Source organism: Zootoca vivipara, chromosome 3 (genome assembly GCF_965207765.1).
Source record: "Zootoca vivipara chromosome 3, rZooViv2.hap1.1, whole genome shotgun sequence".
In the NCBI taxonomy this organism is placed as follows: Eukaryota; Metazoa; Chordata; class Lepidosauria; order Squamata; family Lacertidae; genus Zootoca; species Zootoca vivipara.
The window spans coordinates 19,777,285-19,802,058 of record NC_142586.1 but is presented as its reverse complement, the minus strand read 5'-3'; the positions used below and the strand labels follow the sequence as shown (position 1 = coordinate 19,802,058).

General features: G+C 42.4%; 2 protein-coding genes across 5 annotated transcripts; both read left to right on the top strand.

Moving 5' to 3' along the window:
- The first annotated feature begins 1,431 nt into the window (after positions 1-1,431).
- On the top strand, positions 1,432-24,667 carry LOC118082447 (glutathione S-transferase). Of its 2 annotated transcripts, none has more exons than XM_088665659.1 (7): positions 1,432-1,549; positions 20,065-20,171; positions 20,767-20,818; positions 21,886-22,018; positions 22,658-22,799; positions 23,821-23,952; positions 24,355-24,667. In XM_088665659.1, exons 2-7 carry the CDS (start codon positions 20,085-20,087, stop codon positions 24,472-24,474), a joined length of 666 nt encoding a protein of 221 aa, XP_088521785.1. In that variant the 5' UTR covers positions 1,432-1,549; positions 20,065-20,084; the 3' UTR covers positions 24,475-24,667. The 2 variants fall into 2 exon arrangements, with proteins under 2 accessions (XP_088521785.1, XP_034965857.1); XM_035109966.3 differs by lacking the exon at positions 1,432-1,549 and adding an exon at positions 18,108-18,156.
- Positions 5,648-16,249, top strand: LOC118082445 (glutathione S-transferase). 3 transcript variants are annotated; one of them, XR_015948860.1, is made up of 8 exons: positions 6,250-6,660; positions 9,521-9,687; positions 11,228-11,279; positions 12,299-12,431; positions 13,123-13,264; positions 13,779-13,910; positions 15,017-15,210; positions 15,700-16,249. XR_015948860.1 is itself a non-coding variant. In XM_035109960.3 (7 exons), the coding sequence occupies exons 2-7, from the start codon at positions 9,601-9,603 to the stop codon at positions 15,137-15,139; spliced, it is 669 nt and encodes a 222-aa protein (XP_034965851.1). In that variant the 5' UTR covers positions 5,648-5,837; positions 9,521-9,600; the 3' UTR covers positions 15,140-16,249. The 3 variants fall into 3 exon arrangements, 2 of the variants coding, with proteins under 2 accessions (XP_034965851.1, XP_034965852.1); XM_035109960.3 differs by lacking the exon at positions 6,250-6,660 and adding an exon at positions 5,648-5,837 and having other exon boundaries at positions 15,017-16,249; XM_035109961.3 differs by having other exon boundaries at positions 15,017-16,249.
- Positions 24,668-24,774: the final 107 nt, after the last annotated feature.

The following is a 24,774-nucleotide window of genomic DNA, read 5'->3' as shown; positions in this document are numbered from 1 at the left end:
AAAGGAGCCAGAAGCCAGTGCAGCTGTTTTATCAAGGGAGTTAACACGATTTCCTATAAGGTGCATCAGCTTATTCTTTTAAAACAACAACCATTCAAACCACTTTCCAGCATATTTTGAGCTGTTACACTTTGTGATCTACGCTGCTTTTGCAGCAATGGAAACAAGACATATGGGGCTGTTGCATGCGAGGAGCAGGTATCCTCCATTAGGAAGCTGCCAGGGCCCCAACTCCATAGCAAGGTCCACAGCTGATACCTAGCCAGGGATCCCCTTGTCATTTCCTCAGCCCAGTCCTCTGAGTAAACATGGGATGACTTTGTCTAGCTGCCATTTTAATCTTCCCCAAAGCCCCTCCTCCAGGGTGTTGTCTCCCAATGCCCAGGAGATGCTGAGGATTGAAGATGGGAACTTCTGTATCCAAAGCAGATGTTCTGTAACTGAGCTGCTGCTATTATTATTATTATTATTATTATTATTATTATTATTATTATTATTATTATTTTAATTCATATACTGCCCTATACCCACAGGTCTCACCCCTTTGTCAAAGGGGCCAAGCAAAGAGCACTTTGGCCCCAAATCGCCTTAATCTGGAGCTGGTCCTGACTTTTTTTCCTCATCTACTCTTCAGAAAAGCAGCTGACACAGGCCTCAAGACTGATCACATATCATCCAATATTTCTCTGATGAAAATAGGGAAGTTCTATTCAACAACAACATTATTTACATTCAACCCATCTGACTGGGTTGCCCCAGCCAAAATAAATCTGGGACTGTCCTTGGAAAACAGGGACACTTGGAGAGTCTGTCTTCAGCAGGGAAGTCCTGTGTATTTGACCTTTTCCTGTATTTTCTAGCTAGCAGCTGCAGTGACCTCATGTTCAATGATACAAGGATTTGGGTTGAATATACCAAGAGCACAAATGTTTGTCTTCAGTGCACCTGCATGTTGTTGTTGTTGTTTAGTCGTTTAGTCGTGTCCGACTCTTCGTGACCCCATGGACCATAGCACGCCAGGCACTCCTGTCTTCCACTGCCTCCCACAGTTTGGTCAAACTCATGTTCGTAGCTTCGAGAACACTGTCCAACCATCTCGTCCTCTGTCGTCCCCTTCTCCTAGTGCCCTCAATCTTTCCCAACATCAGGGTCTTTTCCAAGGATTCTTCTCTTCTCATGAGGTGGCCAAAGTATTGGAGCCTCAGCTTCATGATCTGTCCTTCCAGGGAGCACCTTCCAGGGAGGACCTGCATAGATTTACCCAAAACTGAGTTGCATCATATTATATAATACAAGCATGAGTGAACCAATCCCATTTTAGTTAACTGATTGATTGATTGATTGATTGTAGGTGAAAACTCTTACGAAAGGCAAAGTTACAAAGGCTTTTTTTCTATTTAAAATACTGGTAGGGAGTTTCTGCTACAGATAGGCTGTTATCTTCTCTCAGGAGGTGGAGCTTCTGAGCTTTTATAACCTTGAGCCAAACAAGTTCAGGCATCGCTCTGCTTCAGAAGAACTTTCACATGTCCAGCAGGACTTCCAGCAGGTTAGTATTCTAAGGTAGACAATTCCTTTGGAGAGCCAGAGATCAAGAGCAGCACCCTGGACAGAGGATTGGTACAGGGACAATCCCCAGAGACCTCACCTCTGCCCAAAGGTTTTCTTCTTCTTACCAGCAGAATACTAAAGGTTTGCGGGGGCAAGGGGTACTCTAATCCTCAGAACAGAGGCCTTTCCCTTTGCTTAGAATTAATTTATTTCTGAGTATCACTTTATATTAATTTACAGTGTTACTTTAGACAGGAAAATGCTACTCTGTAGTCTAATTTAGATGAGCATTCCCATCAATTGTGTCATGTTGGATGCCATTATTTAAACTCACAGGAATGCATTTGCAGCTTTCTCCATATTCATAAATGCTCTCGTGTGTGTGTGTGTGTGTGTGTGTGTGTGTGTGTGTGTGTGTGTGTGCTCGAAATTTGTCCAAGCAAAAGCAAGGTGGTCATAGCAAAGAGGACAGGGTAGCCGGTAGCAGGTAGAAAAGGATTCCCTTGAAGATGAGAGAGGCCTACTGTTTCTTGTCTCTTTTCCCTAAATGTATCTAAAGGGAAGCCACTACTAGCATAGGGATGCCAGAACCAAATTGTAATGCCAATATGGGTTTTTGGAGGCTGCAGTTCAGCTCCCATGAACTCAAGCAAAAAAGGCATTGATAAACACCACAAGACTGGGGACAACCTTCACCGCCATGCCGTGAAGCGCCTGGAGCCTCCTCCCCGCCAGCGGAGCGCCCTCCAGCTGCTGCCCGCCTCCTCCAGCCCCACCGGAAGGGCCCTCCATGATAATGATGATATGGTGTAGTGCTACAATAAAATGAAATAAAGCATTCTACAGCTTTGTATTTCAGTGCCATGTTTTAGTTGAATAACATGTCTGTTCCTAGTTCCTGTCGGTGCTTTGCATAGATGTGATGGGAATGAGATGGGATCTGCGCATGGTTGGGCTGGATCAGAGGCAAGCAAAATATATCCTATTAATGTACAGTGGAACCTCGGTTTGCGACCGCAAACCGTTCCGCGGAGGTGGCCGCTTGCCGAGGCGTTCGCTCCCCAAAGGCATGCTTCTGCGCGTGCGTGAAGCGCCAATAGAGCGCTTCTGTGCACGCATGCGCTGCGATCGCTTCTGCGCATCCAACGATGCGGAACCCAGATGTAAATACTTCCGGGTCCGCAGCGTTCATAAACGGAGGCGTTCGGAAACGGAGGTAGGTGTAAACCGAGGTTCCACTTACTCCCTGCCAGAAAATGACCTGTTTTCATAGCCTTCTACAGCAATTAGACGGACCGGCCAAAGCAGCAAATTTGCTACAGGCCTGGATTTCCAGCACCAACATGTAACTAGATTAGATGACCATTGAGACTTCTTTCAATTCCTTACAGATGAAAAGCAAGACAACATATGAATTTGAGACATTTTTGCACCAGCTTATAGCAGCTTTCAGCTTACATACCGGTATTAAAGTACGTGCACAGATTCATGGGAAGAAACCAACTCAAAGAACTACATTTAGCAAACACACACACACACACACACACGCGTTCTTATGCAATTTTTTCTGCTTGGCCAGCAATTTTCTATCTTCTCTTTGTTTTCTATATTGTTATGCAATGAAAAAGCTTAAAGCAGCACACATTGGTTTCCAAGCAATCTCCCACCCAGAAACAGGCTAGGCCAAACAATGTTTAGCCTCAGCAAGTTGTCCTAAGTTATAAAAGAGTCCTTAACTGTTAACAGATGACATAATAGTTGAATGGGAACTGTCTCATTTCACGTTGTTCTTTTAATTGGAGCACAGCCTCAGTAAAGCCTTTTGATTCCTTTATAACAAGAGTTTCTACAAGAACAACTCAAATATTTTTTTGCAAACACTATCCTCAGCTAAAGCACACATTATGCAGGCAATAAGAACTCTGTTTCTGTTTATTGTTTGTTGTTGTTGCTTCAATCATCATGGCCATATCAATCACCAAAAGAAAAAGAAAAGAATATACAACCAATACAATACATATATATATAAATACAACATTAAAACACAATATCTATCTATCTATACAACTAAGGTAAAGGTAAAGGGACCCCTGACCATCAGGTCCAGTCGTGACCGACTCTGGGGTTGCGCGCTCATCTCGCATTATTGGCCGAGGGAGCCGGCGTATAGCTTCCAGGTCATGTGGCCAGCATGACAAAGCCGCTTCTGGCAAACCAGAGCAACACATGGAAACGCCGTTTACCTTCCCGCTATAGCGGTTCCTATTTATCTACTTGCATTTTGATGTGCTTTCGAACTGCTAGGTTGGCAGGAGCTGGGACCAAGCAACATGAGCTCACCCCGTCACAGGGATTCGAACCACCGACCTTCTGATCAGCAAGCCCTAGGCTCAGTGGTTTAGCCCACAGCACCACCTGGGTCCCTATCTATACAACTACTGTAATACAAATAGGTTTTTATATTTCATGCCCAATCAATTCTTTACCAGTCCACCATGTTATCCTCAAGGAATGTTCTCAGTTTTCGGAGACCATTCCTGGTATAAAACAAAAGCTCCCCAAGGTTTAAAACGCCCATGTGTATGGTGTATCTATATGTGTGTGTGCTTTGGTGGTGGAGCACACTGCAGCGCATGGCAACAGGCACTTCTCCCAAACCTGACTTGGTTGTTTTATAGGTAGAGATGTTCTGGAGCACATCACTGTTGTACCATTAATTTAGCCAAGAACTATACTTGCATCCCTTTGTGCATCTTCAGCCTCTGATTAAATGGATGTGGTGGGCCACTCAGTATGCTTACTGAAGCATAAGCAAAGCTCTAGTATGGCGCTTTTATTCCTTGCATATCTAAAACACCATTGTCTCTGGATTTCTATTGCAAAAAGTCTAAATCACATAGGAGGCCCACATTCATGGATAAGCCTTTTGCATAGCTGCCAAGTTTTCCCTTTTCTCGCGAGGAAGCCTATTCAGCATAATGGAATTTCCCTTTAAAAAAGGGAGAACTTGGCAGCTATGCTTTTGTGAATTAGATTTAGACACATACAGGTAACCTACATACAATTTTAGACCTGCAATGGAGCTCGAATGTTGACCTCCCTTTCCAAAGGTGCATGCCTAAAATAATTGGGTTTTGCGTACATATAAAGTTTGAGTACGTATAAAGTTTATCACTTGTACACTTGTAGTTTCATTATTGACTATGAAATCATAGTAACTGTAAGTGACAAATTATTACACCTACTCTCACTCTCACACACATTTCAAAGTATAATATCTTAATAAGTGTAAATAAATGACAGTTTATGTTTTAGTTCCAAAGTTTTAACCACAACTTTTCATGATTCATCCTATCAAACTAAGATCAGCCCAATCCTCCCATTTCATCAATAAGTACCGCCAGTGCTATTTTTCTAGAAAAAGAGGTGCCAGAGCTCATCATGAACACCTCCCTTGTTCTTTTGTAATGGCAATGATGCCCACCTGAGAGGTGCTGGAACTGAGTTCCAGCTTTGGGGGGGGGGGAGCCCTGCATACAGATATACCCTGATTGATATATCAGTTCAAATTGGGTTCTGATTGCTTTAAGTCAGACTTTGAACGACTTGAAACCTCCATTAGTTGAAGCTCTCTTGATGGCTTGCTGAACATTGCAGTCAACTCTTTTCCTTACTGCTAATTCCTTGACAGAATTCATTTGTATAGGTCAGGCATCCCCAAACTTCGGCCCTCCAGATGTTTTGGACTACAGTTCCCATCATCCCTGACCACTGGTCCTGTTAGCTAAGGGTCATGGGAGTTGTAGGCCAAAACATCTGGAGGGCCGCAGTTTGGGGATGCCTGGTATAGGTCCTCTCACTTCACCACTATCGACCTTAAATTTGCTGACTGACCTATCGCGCTCCCCAGGGGACTCTTGGGTTGATACATTCCTCTGTTTATCTTGTTTCACTTTATCACATTTAGCCACAACCATATAATCAATCATCTTAAGGGAGCGGGTTACAATTCACCCTGTCAGCCATTTTGAGCTTTGCCCTTACCTTTATTACTACCTATCTTAGAAGAGGTTAGGTTTAACCATGATTTCTTCACTCGCACCACCCTCTTTCCTATATTGTGGAGGTTCTCTTTCCCATTCTTAACTCTGACCTTATAGTCTAGGGTCCACCTGTAGACGACTGTCTGCAGCACGGCAGGGCCACCCACAAAGGGCACATCTGAGACTGTGTCTGGAACTGGCTCAAAAGAAATCACACCCTTGTTCAACAATAATTCCTCACGGGTAAGATTTTTAATTTTATCAGCAACCTCAGGGGGGAAATCAAATCCATCTTGGCGCCCTCCAGAATTGCGCCTATCAATATGTCTTATTTTCGGGGTATGGCTTATATTGCACAAATGCGTAGAAATCCTGCTACGGCTTATTTTATGGGTATGTCTTATTTTCAGGGAAGCAGGGTACTCCTGTTTATTAAATTCTAATATTCCCGAACAGGCTCTATAACAGTATCATAGCCCACAGATGCTGTATGTGTGAGGAGTCAGATTATGTGAGCAGAAAATAATCCATTTGAGCTGGGCTAATCTTACAGAATTTTGCAGATAAAGTAAATAGTAGGACAAAAAGTGCCTTGTGCATTGACGATTAATAGACTAGAGGTTTTTTCCCAGTGTCCGTGTGACTTTAGCATAGAAAGATTTGTTTCTCTGTGTGGACACATATATTTGCTACAGTACAGTATTTTTAAAACTTTCCACAAGGGTCTTTTGTGCTGTGCTGTGCTGTGCTGTGCTGTGTAACAGAGTAGCATAGCTACACTTCGGGAATGTGAAAAGGCTGTAACTCAGCACTGGCCCTGGGGACACTTCCTCCTCCTCCCCCTTGGCAAAAGGGTGGGCAAGGGAAAGCCCCCACCCCGATTTACAAGCCAGGCAAAACTGCTTGGATTTGTTCAGCAGCAGCAGCAGCAGCAGCAGCAGCAGCAGCAGCTTTATCTTCTCCTAGATGCAAATCTTCAGAGAAGGGAGCAAATAACGAGCAAATAAAAGGCAGAGCTCAGTTTCTTTTGCCTAGACCCTGGAAGTGGATTCAGGTTTGGTTGGAGGTTAGTACTGGGAGAGCGGGAGGGGGGGGATACTTACACACTGTCATCTGGTAATAATTGAAAACAGGGGTGAGGAACAAAGGTGGTGAATTGGCATTTCTATCCAGTTTGTTTGGCACACCTTAAAAGCAATTCGGTTACACTTAGATTTTAGTGGAGATGAGCTATGGAGAAGCAGGGGGCTTTTAGAAAGCAGAAGGGTCGGGTGTTGAAAAGAGAGGAAGGGGCAGAAGGGAAATGAAGGCAGCAGGCAGCTGAAGCGGCAGCTGAGGGGGTGGCAGGGAAGCTGCAAGAAGAAGCTGGATGCTATTTTCCCAGCAGGAAAGGAAAGGGTGAAAAGAAGCAAAGTAGATTGGCTGTGTAAAAGAAACTCCACCATGGCTGCACTTTGCTAGCTTGCAGCGCAGACGAAGGGGAAAGGGGGTTTGAGACGTAGATGTAGAATCTTGAAAGACAACAGGGGCAATTAGTTGGGTCAGCAAGTTGGATAGGGGAAAGGAAATACTGTGGGATAACTGCAAACGGAGAAGTTGAAAGAACTAGAGGTTGCTCTTCTGAGATGTGAAAAATGGTAGGTGGGAAGAGGAGCAGGCAGTGGCTGGATAAAGAGAACAACACCCACCATTTTGAGGTCTGGGGGGATAAGCAGGAGGAGTCCAGAAAATGAAGCATTGCAGGAACAAGCTTACATTAATAGCATATCAGGAGACAGGGGTGGGATTTCCCTGGAAGGACTATTGTACTGTAACTGCACGGTAGCCAGAAATTCAACAAGAAAGCCCATTGCTTTGTCAGTGGGGCAGAGTGAGAGAAAAGCTGTCGGGTTTTCTGGTGCTCTGGCTGCCAAGAATAGACGCTCCTAGATGGCAGCAGTCACCTCTGCGGATTAAGAAGTTTAAAAATAATGTGCTCTAATGCTGTGAAACTTTGTGCGCACACTTGAGAGTAGCTAGTTCTAGTGGTACACTTTCTTAGTGAACACACTTACGCCTGGGCTAGGACTGAAAATTATTATCAGTTTTAAGAGGGCTGGTTATGCTTTGCCCGCCTTGCATTTGCAGTGCCAAGAAAAGAGAGGAGCTTTGATGTTCATATTGACTTGGATCCTAAGGCAGGTTAACTCAAGAGAAATTCCCTATCCCTTGCAGGATGGGAGGATCAACCAAAATCAGACTTCAGTTCTAGGATAAATTAAGGAAGTTGATGGAAGGAAACATGGGCATAGTCAAGGGGAGGCGGGGACATAGTCAAGGGGACCCCTAGGTCCACAAATATTATTGAAAAGCATTGAAAGGACTCAGTTATCTGAGGTTCTGCCCACCTTCCCCCCAACAGAAGCCCCCCCCCCCCGGCAATGTCCTATTTACAGGGTATTTAAACTCATGATTTCCTAAAGAAAACTCAATAACTTTGGCTGCTCTCCCTTCTAACAAGAATCCTGGCTACGCCCATCGGAAGGAAAATTTCTAGTCCTCTTCATTCCCACACCAACCACTCATTATGGAGCATTGTGATTCTCGTTACACACTTTGGAAAGAAAATGTCTATAACTGCCAAACATATAGGATCGATTACAATAGCAGACTTGCAAAATTAACAATCTTCTTTAAAGCTTGGAGAGAGTCCGTGACATGGTTATCTAAATAAAAGTGCTTGCTTGGCAGAAGTTGTTCAGAAGTTGGCAATCTAGTTGTGATAGCTATTCCTATGAATCATACATGTATACAGTACTTCTGGTAAATGGTTAACTTATTGCAATGTCATGCTACAATGTGCTAAAATCCTCAGTCGGAAGCCTCTAAAATTACAGGTGGCCCCCAGAGAGATTCTTTCTGACCCTCTCCCCAACCAATCCAAATCTGGAAGAGGGACAAGGAAAGAGCAGCATCTGTGGCATCAGACTACAAAAAGTTGGATTGGGGGCATAGTTTACTCTGTGTAAAGATCCAAAAACAATTTTCAAAAAAACAACAACAGTGGAGAACCAGACGTGTGTGGAATTGTTCAACACCTCAGTTTTAAGGCTGTTCTGCTTAGTCATGCACCCTCATCCTCCAAGGCCAGAAAATAGACAATTGGTGAGGTTGCTGCTGGTGCTTTGTGCATTGAACAGCTTCACAAGAGGCAAAAACCCAATGAATAAATTTCACCCTCAGCATGAAGCTAAAGTAGTGGGGGAAAGTCTACCTGCTGAAGCATGGGAGTTGGAGATTAACTGCAGAAGTTGAGCTTAACAATAAATCTCTGTTTTGGCGGAGCATGTTTTACCTTCGATGAATTTGCACTGAGACTCGATGAGTTTAGGAAAATAAGAAAGCCATGTTGGTTAATGGAAATAAATACTTATTGATAGGAAAGATCGTACTTCTGTCTAACACAGGTTGCAAGGAGCCTCACTTGTTCTTTGTTTTCAGCAGGAGAAACATATAAAGATGTCTCACCTCCCAAGGTTAGGTTGAAGAAGTAGGAAAATAAGGTCAGCAACCATGAGAGGATCAGTCGAGAACCAGAGGATAGGTCAGGTTAAAGAAGAAGCTAGGAAGCTTGAAGCTTTCCTCCTTTTTTTTGGATTATATTGTATTACATTTCAACATTTTTAACATATACTGTACAATCAAAACACAATCTCATATTTTTGTCAGCTTCCCACATCTCTTTCCATGGAGTTTTTGTTTCTCTCCTTCTGCTGCACCCTCTCTTCTATCTATCAAATCTTAACCACAATAATGTGTGCAAACCTACCAGCCTTTAGTACAAGCTGAGTTGTATCCCAACACTTTCGACCCTGAATGTTCTGCCTGTTTGACTCATGGTCCTTTCCCCCTATTCTAATGCATCTTTCTCCCGCTTCCATTTTTAGGACAGTCCCCAATACTGATCTACTGTGAAGCTGTTTAGCCAATTGTGTTGTGCTTGACAGAGCAGAAGACTACCCAAACGATGGCTGGGAAACCCAAATTGCACTATGCTCGAGGGAGAGGGAAGATGGAATCCATCCGTTGGCTGCTTGCAGCAGCCGGCGTGGAGGTTTGTGTACCCATGAAAGGAAGAGGCGGGGCAATGCTGGGTGGATGAACCAACAATGGCCAAAATAAATGGCCTCTTCTGCACAGGAAGTAGAAGATGCCACAGGTGTCTTATCAACATAACTCTGTGTGTGCATATGTGCCTGTATATGTTCTTACATGCATTTATATATGTGTGTGTGCGCGCTTCAGCTCAGGAAAACAACTGAAGCATATGAAGAAATAGAGTGTAGTCTTTCAAAAATATGCTTCTGCTCCACCTCTGTATACCATGAAAACCCTTAATAAAAATTAATTAAAAAAAATATATGCTTCTGCTTATGTCACTCAAGCAGTGAAGCCAATTTCCACCCACTTTTAAGGGTGTGGTTTTCTCAATTCTAGGCCCTCATACACTGTATAGGAAATACGGATATTTCCTATATTTCCCCGGGAAGCAAACACTTTGGTTGCCAATTAAAAGAGCAATTTTTCATGTTGAATCATACAGCGGAAGCCAATGCATGTTCACTTAGATGTGAGTTGCTCTCAGTGGATATAGGATTGCAGCATCAATCATCTGCTAGGGAACCCATAGCTATACAGTGGTACCTCGGGTTACAGACGCTTCAGGTTACTGACTCCACTAACCCAGAAATAGTACCTCGGGTTAAGAACTTTGCTTCAGGATGAGAACAGAAATCGTGTGGTGGCAGCGCAGCGGCAGCGGGAGGCCCCATTAGCTAAAGTGGTACCTCAGGTTAAGAACGGTTTCAGGTTAAGAACGGACCTCCGGAACAAATTAAGTTTTTAACCTGAGGTACCACTATATTTTAGAATTTATAATTTCCAACATAATAGAAATGTCACCAGTAAGAGAGGGGAATCATAATACAGTCATACCTCAGAAGTTGAACGGAATCGGTTCCGGAAGTTTGTTTGACTTCCAAAACATTTGGGAACCAAGGCGTGGCTTCCAATTGGCTGCAGGAAGATGCAGAACCCACGTTGGACGTTCGGGTTCCAAAGAACGTTCGCAAACTGCCCAAAACGTTCAATTCGCAAGGCGTTCGACTTCCAAGGTACAACTGTATTCTACAGCTACAGAGAGAGGGCCAAGGGGAATTGGATGTCTGGCAATGGTTCAGAGTCCTCCGTCTGGGTCTTATTTCAATGGGTTGAATGGCTTGTCTTTGGAAGCCATTTTTAGGAATATGGTTATATGAATAGCGTGGCTAATCTGCACAATGAAAATAAAAATAGTAAAGAAAATCTGCATTGTGTAGAGTCTGAGCATATGATTTCTGCAAAGACAAAGAGACCATTTTCACCCAACCATCACTTCTATAATAGAAATCAATTCAAATGAAGGGTACAGATTGAGGGGAAAAAATGAAATTTAAAAGCTGTACTGTATCTTGTAGTTTTTCAAAAATTCCAAGAAGCATCAGCTGCTCTTAAACTAAAATAAAAGATAAGTATCTGTTAATTATTCTCTGCAAGGTCAGCAAAGACTTGTAAAGTTAGGATAATTTTTTTTTTATTTGGCTGCTTTGTTTCAGTTTGAAGAAGAATTTATAGAGAAAAAGGAAGACTTAGAAAAATTACGGAATGGTAAGTCTATAGGTGAAAGTGTTGCCCACATGCGACTGTTTTAAAGACTGACTCTATATTGACTGAATCTGTTAAAAATAAAAACCACTTTGTCCTGGGGTCCATGTCAATGTCTACACATAGGCATTTTCAGGGGTGAAATTGGTCCAGTCTTCCCTTGAACTGGAAAAAAACAATAGGGAATTTGGATTTAGGGATGTTGAAGAATTTCAAGCAAAGTGGAAATGGGAGGGGAAATTGCCAGTGTTTGCTTATTTGTCTCTTGTCCAGAAGAGAAATCAATCCAGCTTATGTGATTGAGCCTGGATAGCTTAGTTGGTTAGAGCAAGGTGCTGATAAACCCAAGGTTGTAGGTTCCCCGTGTGGGACAGCTACATATTCCTGCATTGCAGGGGTTTTGGACAAAATGATCCTCAAGGTCCCTTCCAACTCTACAATTCTATGATTGGTATGCACTGTTGTTGCTTTCTGTCCACAGACAATAAATAAATGATTGTGCCATTCATTCATTCATTCATTCATTCATTCATTTCCTACCCTTTACCATAAGGTCTCAGGGTGGGTTACAACACTGAAACACAACATTAAAAACAATTTGAAACAATGTATACACACATGAGATGGTATACACACAGAGACACACATTTGTGTTGTGTTTCCTTTGCATTAGAAGGAATGAGATGGCATAAGATAACGACAATGTGATTTACACAATGAGTTATGTAAGTCATGAAAATTGCACCAACAATGAACAGAATAGAAATAGTGCATGGAACAAATGCAGGGTGGAAATAAAACGATGCCTTTCCATGTTCCTTTTTGAGCTGCACAAACCAAAAGGGAGGCAGATTTTCCTGGAGAAAGTTGCTCTGCAAATATGTGATCTGTATCGGAGACTTAATACACCATTTTTAACTTTCAAAGAAGGCAGTCTGAATCGATCTGAAGTATTGGTTTAGGCTACTTAAGTTGGTAAGGACTGAATCATTTATCCCGCCCCTGCCCCCCATTTTTTAAAGATGGACAGCTCCTGTTTCAGCAAGTGCCCATGGTGGAAATGGATGGGATGAAGATGGTGCAGACGCGAGCTATTCTCAACTACATCGCAGCAAAGCACAACCTCTATGGGAAGGACCTGAAGGAGAGAGCACTGTACTTATGAACATGTAGAATTCACTCTAGGTTTTTTTTTAAAAAAAAAAAATAGAAAACCAGCTCTTGACAGAAGCTGAAAATATGGAATGTATGCACTGAACTGCAAACATCCAGCTATCTTCCTGCTTTTACATCTCTGTATTCCTAGAGCTAGAGCTATCTATGTCACAATGTGACTCTAGGCTAACTTGGGGAGGAAAACCATACCATAACATGGTAATGGCAAGCTTCACATAACTGTTAACTTTCCAGCCATGTATGTATGCCAGATTGAATATCAGAGAATGGAAAGACGCTCACATTTTGTTTTTATGTTATTAATTTACTGTATATGTTATTTATAATATTAATGTTTCTCTTGTTTCTGTTGTAATTGTGATATGCACTAGTTATATTTAGACTGATCTGTACTTTCACGATAATAATTGGGTGGTAATTTCTTGTCTAAGGATATGCAGCGTTAAAATGGAAAAACGGGAAGCCACAGTGGGGGTAGGAAGTCTAAGAAGAATAGATGGAACTTTGTGTTGAAACTTTGGAATAGTATTGAAACTTTGGAATAGCATTGAAACTTTAGAAAAATATAAATGAAAAATGAAATAATAGTAATAATAAAGCAGACAAGAAAAGAAATAAGAGAACTAACAAAACAAACCCTGAAAGTAACTGTGCTAATGGCTTCTTTCAGGATTGACATGTATGTGGAAGGAACAACTGATCTGATGGGGATGATGATGATGCTTCCTTTCCAGCCCCCTGAGAACAAAGAAAAGCAGACCAACCTAATTTTTGAGAGGGCCACAACCAGATATTTCCCAGTTTATGAAAAGGTAAAGGATGGTCAGGTAGCAACGTAGAATGTGCAGCTAGATCTTAACGGCTGTAGGTGGATGGGGAGAACCATCCATAGCAGTAGCAAAATTCTGCAGCAGCACTTAAATGTGGAATAGTAAACCTGCAAATCTACCAACATTTTTTGGGGGTACTACAACTCTCCTAATTCCTGACCATTGGCCATGCTGGCTAGGGCTGCTGGGAGTTGGAGTCCAGCAAATATTTTGTTTCCCACCCAGGATGTCAAGTTCCAATGCTACTGAGCAGAGGATCACAGCAATGAGGGCCTTTCGGTGTTATGCAGTGGGGTACATGCAGGTGTGTAAAATGTATATTTGAACAAAAAAACCAAGTGGCTACTCTCATGGGACAGTCCCTACCTGCCTCTCAGCCTTACATGTCTTAAACACAAAAGAAGCAGAAATAATCCACAATGAGCCTCTGTTGCCCACTATGAGCCAGGGCTCTACATACCCTCAACACTGACTTCTGTTTCTTTGTATGCCACAGGTTTTAAAAGATCACGGACAAGATTTCCTTGTTGGTGGGAAGTTCAGCTGGGCAGATGTCCACCTGCTTGAAGCTATTCTGATGGTCGAAGAGATGAAGCCTGATGTTCTTTCTGCGTTTCCTCTGCTGCAAGTGAGTGAACAAAGACATGTTCTGAGAAATGAGATGGAACATAAACTGTAAGATTGTGTGTATTCACAGAGTGCAAATACAGCAATTGGATAAACTTCAGTCATAGGAGTGTGTCGCACTTAGCATGTCATAATCTATATGATGGTGATTATGGTGGTGTAAGTTTCAGTGGAGCAGGCATCAAGACTTTTGCATCTGTTTTGCTTGATGATACAAGTGCTTCATCTCCTGGCTAGAATTGCCTCAGTTTGACTCTGATGGCTAAGACAACCTGACAGAAAAAGGCTCACGAGATCCTACAGCTGGAGGGGTTCTTGTAGAAAGACTATAGAGAAAGTTCAGATTTCACATGTGGATTGAGGACCATGGGACAATAGGACCACAGATCTTCTCCTTCCCATAGGTGATTGAATGTGAAAATTATTGTTACTGTGTTCATTAATCAGTCAGAATCTTTATTTGTTTGTGGGAATGGGATTACTATTACAATCAAACCAGCCTTTTACCCAATTTTATTTTATAAATCTGAAATAAATAGGGAAGGGAGCAAATTGAGACCCCCACATATTACTAATAACCCCGTGTAGTATTTATGGGTTTTGTTTTTTAAACTTTCTATTAACACACACTACACTACTCTGTTGATTTAGACTTAATTTCTCCTGTATGGTTTTTGAATGCTTGAAAAACAAGGTACTGCTTATTAATGAACAGACAGATTGCTTTTCAAAATTCCTCCATCAAATGAGCATTTAAAAACTTTGTGTTGTTAAACTTTTATCCCATGATAAAATAACTGCTTGGAATGACATAATCTTCCATACATGACTAGAAATAATTATTATTATTACTAAACATTTAGGAAAAAACTAAAATTTTCAAAGCACTGCACACATATTGAAAGTAAAAATGGCCCTTGCCCAAAAGCTTGCAATGATACACATGATACAAAAGGAAAAGGGAATGGGGAGGGATGGGGAAAGCAAACATTTGAAGCCAATGGATGGGGCCAGGCCAGTCTTCTCCAATATGTAAACTGCATTTTTGTGTAAGTCCATCTATGTTGGTACCTTTTTCTTAGAAGTGCTTCTCGTTTTTCAATCTAGGACTTCAAGGCAAGGGTAAGCAACATCCCCACAATTAAGAAATTCTTGGAGCCAGGCAGCCCGAGAAAATTTGAATTAGATGACAAGGCACTTCAAGAGATCAGGAAGATTTTCAACATCTGAGAACATCTGCTATGAAGATCACTACAAATACTGGCATGATTTTAACAGATCTGTGCGACTTCTCTCTTACTGTTGTTGTTGTTTAGTCGTTTAGTCATGTCCGACTCTTCGTGACCCCATGGACCATAGCACGCCAGGCACTCCTGTCTTGCACTGCCTCCCGCAGTTTGGTCAAACTCATGTTCGTAGCTTCGAGAACACTGTCCAACCATCTTGTCCTCTGTCGTCCCCTTCTCCTAGTGCCCTCAATCTTTCCCAACATCAGGGTCTTTTCCAAGGATTCTTCTCTTCTCATGAGGTGGCCAAAGTATTGGAGCCTCAGCTTCACGATCTGTCCTTCCAGGGAGCACTCAGGGCTGATTTCCTTAAGAATGGATAGGTTTGATCTTCTTGCAGTCCATGGGACTCTCAAGAGTCTCCTCCAGCACCATAATTCAAAAGCATCAATTCTTCGGCGATCAGCCTTCTTTATGGTCCAGCTCTCACTTCCATACATCACTACTGGGAAAACCATAGCTTTAACTATACGGACCTTCTTCGGCAAGGTGATGTCTCTTACTAGTTGGAGGATAAACAGCGTAGCCCTATTCATGTCTATTCAGCATTAGTTCCATTTGAATTCAGTGTAGCTTACTTCTGGGGAAATGTAGGTGTAGGATTGGAGCCTAAATCCATAAAATAGTATTTCCTCTTGGTTCCGTAGTCTCAAAAGCTTTTGATTGCAAACGCTTGAAAAATGTAGTAGATGAGAACTCTTTTGTGAAGATGCTGAGGCCTCCTTTAGATAATAGTCTAATGCAACCTCCCCAAACCTGGTATGATACCTTCCAGGGGTTTTGGACTACAGCTCCCATCAGCCACAGCCAGCATGGCCAGCAGCCAAAGAATAAAATTGCCAGAGTCAACAAACATTTGATATTGTGCAAGGATTTTTTTTCCAGCCGGAACTCACTGGAACTGAGTTCCGCCACCTCTCTGGTGCATTCCAGAGTTCAAATGCTACTGATCACCATAATGGCACCGTGGAAATCCACAAAAGGAGATGATGGTACAATAAAATACTGTATGATGGTACAATAAAATGAAATAAAGCATTCTACAGTGTTTGTATTTCAGTGCCATGTTTTACTTGAGTATTCAATAACATGTCTGTTCTGTCATGACTAGTTCCTGTTGGTGCTTTGCGTAGATGTGATGGGATCTGTGTGGTCCTGCTGGATCAGAGGCAAGCAAAATATATCCTATTAATGTACTCCCTGCCAGAAAATGACCTATTTTCATAGCCTTCTACAGCAATTAGACTGACTGGCCAAAGCAGCAAATTTGCTACAGGCCTGGATTTCCAGCACCAACATGTAACTAGACTAGATGACCGTTGTGTTGAGACTTCTTTCAACTCCTTACAGATGAAAAGCAAGACAGCATATGAATTTGAGACATTTTTTCACCAGCTTAATGCAGCTTTCAGCTTACATATTAAAGTACATACACAGATTCATGGGAAGAAACCAACTCAAAGAACTACATTTAGCAAACACACACACACACACACACACACACACACACACACACACACACATGTTCTTATGCAATTATTTCTGCTTGGCCAGCAATTTTCTATCTTCTCTTTGTTTTTTCATATTGTTATGCAATGAAGAAGCTTAAAGCAGCACACATAGTTTCTCAAGCAATCTCCCACCCAGAAACAGGCTAGGCCTAACAATGTTTAGCCTCAGCAAGCTGTCCTAAGTTATAAAAGAGTCCTTAACTGTTAACAGATGACATAATAGTTTAATGGGAACTGTCTCATTTCATGTTGTTGTTGTTTACTTATAGCACAACCTCAGTAAAGCCTTTTGATTCCTTTATAGCGAGTTTCTACAAGAACAACTCAAAAAAATTTTTGCAAACACTATCCTCAGCTAAAGCACACATTATGCAGACAATAAGAACTCTGTTTCTGTTTATTGTTTGTTGTTGTTGCTTCAACCATCATGGTCATATCAATCACCAAAAAAGAGACAAAAGAATATACATCCTATACAATATATACAAAAACACAACATTAAAACACAATATCTATCTATCTATCTATCTATCAATACCAACTACAGTAATACAAATAGGTTTTTACAGTGGTACCTCGGTTTACAAACACAATTGGTTCCAGAAGTCTGTACTTAACCTGAAGCGTACTTAACCTGAAGTGAACTTTCCCATTGAAAGTAATGGAAAGTGGATTAATCCGTTCCAAACGGGTCCGCAGAGTACTTAAACTGAAAATACTCAAACCGAGGCATACTTAAACCGAGGTATGACTGTATATTTCATGCCCAATCAGTTCCTTACCAGTCCACCATGTTATGCTCAAGGAACGTTCTCAGTTTTGGGGCAGCAACTGCCACAAATTTGTCACAAATTGGTCAAAGCCAGAGAACAAATAGGTGATTTTCACTTGATTATCTGGATCAGGTATCTTACATAAGAAATCAAGAACAATTTCTGGATGGCCTGTAGAAATCCACTGTTTTGCATACCATTAATTGTAGCGATCTATTCACCCCAACCCCCGCCAAAAGGTGGGTGGGACCAGCAGGGAAGTCCTGTGTATTTGACCTTTTCCTGTATTTTGTGGCTAGCAGCTGCAACCAGAGACTGCAGTGGCCTCCTGCCCAGTGATACAAAGCTTTGAGTTGAATATACTGAGACCAGGAATGTTTGCCCTCAGTGCAGCTGTACACATTTACAATAAACCGAGTTGCATCATGTTACGCAAGCGTGAGAGACAACCTTTCCCATTGTGAATTAACTTTGCGTGACTGATTTGTTGTAGGTGAAAAGTCTCACGAAAGGCAGAGTAAGTGTTTTTTCTATTTGCAAGAGGGAGTTTCTGTTGCAGATAAGCTGTTCTCTCCTCTCGGAAGGTGGAGCTTCTGAGCTTTTATAACCCTGAGCCACACAAGTTCAGGGCTCGCTCTGCTTGAGAAGAACTTCCACCTGTTCAGGACTTGCAGCAGGTTAGTATTCTAAGGTAGACGATTGCTTTGGAGACCAACACCCTGGATAGAGGAGTAGTGCAGGGACAATTTCCAAAGACCTCACCTCTGCCCAAAGGTTTTCTTCTTCTTACCAGAAGAGTATTAAAGGTTTTTTTTTGGGGGGGGAGGCAGATACTGTAATCCTCAGACCTGTAATCTTCAGAACAGAAGCATTTCCAGAATCTGGGCAGCGGGCAGAGTTCTAAAAATAAAATGGGGTTGGTCTTTGTTGCACCTCAGAGGAAAAAGAAATGTTGGGTGAGAATGGGAGAGAAATTAGATTCATTTTTTAAAATAGTAACTCACCAAATTTCATTTTCCAAAAAACATAGCTATCCCTTGAAATTTGCACTGCAGTTCTCCAGTCAAATAATGTGTAAAAGCACATATGGTGAGGCATAATGTGCATATATTTTTACCTCACCAATAAATGCATATATTATTGAAAAGAATGTAGAAAATGGGTGTGGTTATCCAGGGTTGAGGAGGGTGTAGATTCCATCCAACTGTCTTAGGGACTCCACTCTGGATTTGTTTAGGGCAGGCACCCCCAAACTTCAGCCCTCCAGATGTTTTGGGCTACAATTCCCATCTTCCCCGACCACTGGTCCTGTTAGCTAGGGATCATGGGAGTTGTAGGCCCAAACATCTGGAGGGCCACAGTTTGGGGGTGCCTGGTTTAGGGTTGCTCCTTAGCCTTTTCTTCTTCCAATGATATCCCACAAGGCAATGGAGGTTTAGGGTCAGAGGCTACCTCCTCCTAGATGGGCTACCTTCCCAGGTTGATGAGCCCCATCTGCCCTCACTTCCCTCTACAGCATGTGCAGAAACCGCCTTCTTGACCACTGGACCAACTATTGGTCTCATCCCTCAACGTGCCAGAGCCCATCCTTGCATGGAGGGAGACTCCCCTAACTAGCATAGGCTTGAGACTCATCAGCTATCCTTACCTGGTTTAGCCAGCCAGTCAAAGCCATTTCCCAGGGTGTGGCCACTCTCACATGCTGTCAGCTTCTAGGAGCCACAGGTGAGAGCTGAGTGCAGAGTGGGGACCAAAGATAGACAAACAACCCTAGAAGGAGCATGATGTGTCTCTCACCAGTGGCAATTGGGGAAAACAGGTTGAGAAAAGGGAGTGTCCATTTAAGGAAATCTGAAACAATTTTAAGACAGAGGTGGGGCTTCAAATGTGATTCGTCACTACAAACTCCCATCATCCCTGGCAATTGGCCATGCTGGAAAGCCATGTTCCCAAACTTGCCTGAGGAGATGAGAGGCAGCTGGTGGCAATGGCAATGGTGCGAGTACAACGGGGAAGCTACAATTTTGTGGCTCTGGGAACATGGGCCGTGGCTGTCCAAGAGGGGGTGATAGTCGCAGGTTGTGGTTGTTGTTTTTTTAACTCTTGCTTCCTATTTTATGTGTGCAATAATATGCTACATCTGCTTGTGCTGCATGATTTTTAAAAAGAGTTTGTTAAAAAATAAACCAGAAGGCTTTAATATGAAATTCTTTCTTGCTGTAAGCCATACCTGCCAAGTTCCGGCCTGAGAAATAAGGGACTGGACCGGAAGTAGCAGACCGGAAGTAGTGCTGCCGCCATTTTGGAACTGGGCAGAGCATGCTCAGAAGCGACTTTTGATGCTGCTCTGCCCTGTTCCAAAATGGCAGCCGCACCAGAATAAACCGGGAAAAAACAAAGAAATCCGTTTTTTCGGCTGGGAACAGCTGGAAAAACGGGGGTTTCCCGGGGAATACGGGAGACTTGGCAGCTATGCTGTAAGCAATCAACAGAGCACCATTTTGAACAGTTGAACCAGTTTGAATGGTTTCCCTATCAAACACAACCTCTCAGTCTCTCTCTTCATCTGTCTCTCATCATAACAGGGAAGCAAACACTTAGAAACATGGCTGGGAAACCTAAGCTTTACTACTTCAATGGAAGGGGCCGAATGGAAAGCATAAGGTGGTTGTTGGCTGCAGCAGGAGTCGAGGTTTGTCTTCAGAATTTCTCTGTGAAAGCACCTTTCCCCCCACCCCCCAAAAAGAATCAAGGGAACTGTTGTTTTTCCAGCATTCTTATATTTCAGGCAGTTTCCAAATTTGGGTCCAGCATTACCATTTGTGAGTGAGGTGCCTGCTTCAGGTGGTTGATTTTAGCCATCCTGGAAGGAACAGCAGATTGTTGTGTTATTTTCATTCATTATTATTGTACTTTTGCTGCTAAGGAAGGAAGGATGTTTATTCGGCTTTACGCCCATCATAAAACACAACACTACAAAATATATCAAATAAAACAGCGTACTCGTTTTGCTGCTAAGGAGGGGGGAGACATGACTGTGGGATTTACTGCTTCAAGTGCTAAAATGATATGACTAGCCTGTAGTACTTGATTTGTGCATGGGGAACATTCGTTGTTCTGCCCCAGACAGAGAAAATTATTGGGCGGGCTGGCCCGGAATTCGGCTGTGAAATTTTCACCAAATTTTCTCTAGTAGTTTGGAAACTTGAAAGGCCCTGTGTCATTTTTAGAGCCTGAAATTATTTCATGTGACCCTTGAAATATTCTGCCTCTTTTATTTTTTTTAGTTTGAAGAACAATTAATTGAGACAAAAGAATATCTAGAAAAATTAAAGCATGGTGAGTATGTTATCTGAATACCAGTGGGACTATTTTCTAGTACAGTGGTACCTCGGGTTACAGACACTTCAGGTTACAGATGCTTCAGGTAACCCTGAAGTAGTACCTCGGGTTAAGAACTTTGCTTCAGGATGAGAACAGAAATTGTGCAGTGGCGGCACGGCAACAGCAGGAGGCCCCATTAGCTAAAGTGGTACCTCAGGTTAAGAACAGTTTCAGGTTAAGAACGGACATCCAGAACGAATTAAGTTCTTAACCAGAGGTACCACTGTATAGCTTTATATATCAGGGGACGGCAACTTAAGGCCTATGGGCCACAAGCAGCCATGGGGTCGTTTAACCAGCCCACGAGCCGCCCCCTAACCGAGCTGCCCGCTAGGTGAGTCCTCGTGTGCTGCGCTAAATCGGCACAGTGTGGCGCGGGGACTTGCTTCCGCAGTGCCAGAAATCACATCTGCGCACGCGCAGGCACCAGAAATCGTGTCTGCGCAGATGCAGACATTGGAAATCGTGTCTGAGGAGACGTAGATGCCAGATGTCGCAGGCGTGCGCGCACAATCTGACTCACAGAGGGATCTCCGCTGGAGTGAACTGGCCCAGGCAAGGTAAACCTTGCCGACCCCTGGACTTAATAACGGGTTTTCAAAGTGGACTTGTTTCTCCAGTTCTGCATTGTGCCCTACATCCTGTGCACACTTTAAGTCAGGAACACGTGTAAATACACAGTTGTAATCTTGTTATATTGCCTTTCCCCCTCTTCTTTGATAGAAAAGAGAGTTTTCCAGATACCCACAACACATGCCACTCAACTCTGCATTGTGCAGAATGTTTCGCTTGTTTTTTAGCTAGAGAACAGAAGTAGCTTAAATAACATACAAAACTAGTTTCCAGTGTGTTCTGAAAAAGGGTTTGGAGGGAAAAGCAAAGGCAAACATGATGATCACAAAGGCACAATGTAAAAGTAAAGACTCAAAATCAAAGCACGGCTTGTGAGATGCTCCTGAAAACTTACTTTCCATAGTAATTACCTGGGAGGATGGACTGATTTTTCATCTTCCTTTCGCAAGATGGAGACCTGCTCTTTCAGCAAGTGCCCATGGTGGAAATGGATGGGATGAAGATGGTGCAGAGCCGAGCTATTCTCAACTACATTGCAGCCAAACACAATCTCTACGGGAAGGACGTGAAGCAGAGAGCATGGTACTGTAATATTCCTCTAAGTTTGGTTACTAAATGCATACTTTATTTTGCTCTACATGATATAAGATCATCTCTGGTCTGTCATTTGACCTACTGACGAGGCATGAGTCAGCAAATTTCATCTCTACTGTCAGATTGGGAAAGAAAGGGTCCAGTATGAGGTAATTTGACCTCCCAGTCCCAGCAAAGTTCATGTGGACTGGTTCATTGGAAATCAATGAATATTCATGTAATCCCAATAGGAGATTGGGAGGTCATTGTCCCTTCCCAATGTTTGGTTTTTTGGGCTTTTTTCCCTTGTGAATTTATAAAATTGATTTTTGATATAAGGCTTTCCTTAGAGAAAGGTGTAGCTGGTGAAGATCACTATAATGGCAAGCAAATTATAGGGGCTTTTGTTGCATAGAGAGAGGCTCTTTTCAGGGACAATGCCCTTTCTCCATCATACAGGATCATTGTACTTGTTTTTCTGCTGGGTCATCACACATTTTTGCCTGTGACACTACCACCCAATTCCCCTGCAAGGTTTTGGCTCTGCATTATCATAATTAGTACTATTGCTGCTGCTGCTGCTGCTGCTACTGTTTTTCTTGTTTTTATCTGAATATGAGAGGAGGAAACACTTTCTCTTTCAAATAGGATTGATATGTATTGCGAAGGTGCTATGGATCTGAATGAAATGATAATGATGCTTCCCTTCAAGCCAGCTGACAGCAAGGAGAAGGAGTTTGCAAACATTATTGAAAAAGCCACCACCAGATACTTCCCTGTCTTTGAAAAGGTATGGGGCGAAGGAAACTTACAAATCTTTTAACAGAACAGGCAGCTAGTAATGTTGATTCTTTCTTTCTTTCTTTCTTTCTTTCTTTCTTTCTTTCTTTCTTTCTTTCTTTCTTTGGCGATCACTCATAGCCGAGTAAGATTGTATTCCATAAACATGTATTTAACAATGGGTCCGTAAGTGACTGTGGAGGCCAATTCTGGATCCACACGTCCTTCCACAGTGGGGACATTGGTTTCTAGGCGAGAGTTGATCACGGTGTGGATTTGCCAAGCGTGCCTTCCTCTTAGCACGTCTCTCCCTTGCGTCCTGAGTTAGAGTGTCTTCAAAGCCCATGACACCTTTGGTAAAGGCTGTTCTCCAACTGGAGCGCTCACAGGCCAGTGTTTCCCAGTTGTCAGTGTTTATACTACATTTATACAACAGTCTTTAAACCTCTTTTGTTGACCACCAGCATTACGCTTTCCATTTTTAAGTTTGGAATAGAGTAGTTGTTTTGGAAGACGATCATCAGGCATCCGCACAACATGACCAGTCCAACAAAGTTGATGTTGAAGAATCATTGCTTCAACACTGGTGATCTTTGCTTCTTCCAGTACACTGATAGGACTGCTTGATAGGACTGCTTGGCTCATCAGAAATCATCTCCTTATTCCTTGTATTTTCCAAGCTTCTGAGGCAAGAGTAAAAAAAAAAGTAAAAAAAAAAATTAGCTGTGTGAGAGAAGATCAGGAATCACGCACAGTGTTCATTTTCCATGTGAACGCTGACCTCAGCATCTGCCCTGCCCCACTGACACATGACAAGCAGTGGTTTGGGAAGAGGGAACATAATGATCAAGCTTCTCTTTCTTAGCCAGCGGATTGTTAGAAGACATGAATCAAAACTGACACAAATACAGTACTCTCGTTCTCCTGATACAATATAATCTGGGCGAGTGATACTCAAAAGTGGTTCAAGTATATATTCTCCATTTTGTGTATGAACCTAAAGTACTCCTCAAACATTTCCTTCTCTACAGGTCCTCAAAGATCATGGACAAAACTACCTGGTAGGAAATCAGCTCAGCAGAGCAGATATTCAATTGCTTGAAACCGTTTTAATGGCAGAAGAGCTGAAGGCTGATATTCTCTCCAAATTCCCTCTTTTAAAGGTAAGCATGCTTACTGAAGCATAAGCAAAGCTCTAGTATGGCGCTTTTATTCTTTGCATATCTAAAACACCATTGTCTATAGATTTCTATTGCACAAAGTCTAAATCACATATTCATGGATAATCCTTTTGTGAATTAAATTTAGACACATACAGGTAACCTACTTATTATTATAGACCTGCAATGGAGTTTGAATGTTGACCTCCCTTTCCAAAGGTGCATGCCTGAAATAATTGGGTTTTGCGTACATATAAAGTTTGAGTGCGTATAAAGTTTATCACTTGTGGTTTCATTATTGACTATGGAATCATAGTAACCGTAAGTGGCAATTGGGACATTGGGAATGCCGCCATTTCTCCTTTTCTCTTCTAAAATATTTTGCTCTCTCGCTCTCTCTGTTAGGCTTTTAAAGAGAGAATAAGCAATATCCCTACAGTGAAGAAATTTCTGCAGCCTGGTAGTCAAAGAAAACCACCACCAGATGAAAAGACCATTGCACAGGCAATGAAAGTTTTCCACTGAATCGTGGCTGAGGATCACAGTTGACGTACTATTGTAGCCACAGGCAATGGGCTAAAACTGAAATGGGACCACGCTGGCACAGTGAAAATCCACAAAGCTACAGTAGGAACCAAAATAAATAACAGAACAAAAGGAAGTGATGATAATACTGTGTGGCACTACACTAAAATGAAATAAACTGTTCTACAACTTTTGTATTCTGGTTGTTTTGGTTCCAGTATGAGATCATTTACATGAATCTTAAACAGCAGGGGAGCGAATAAGCAGCCTCTTTTGTTGTTGGAATTGGATCTGGCAACT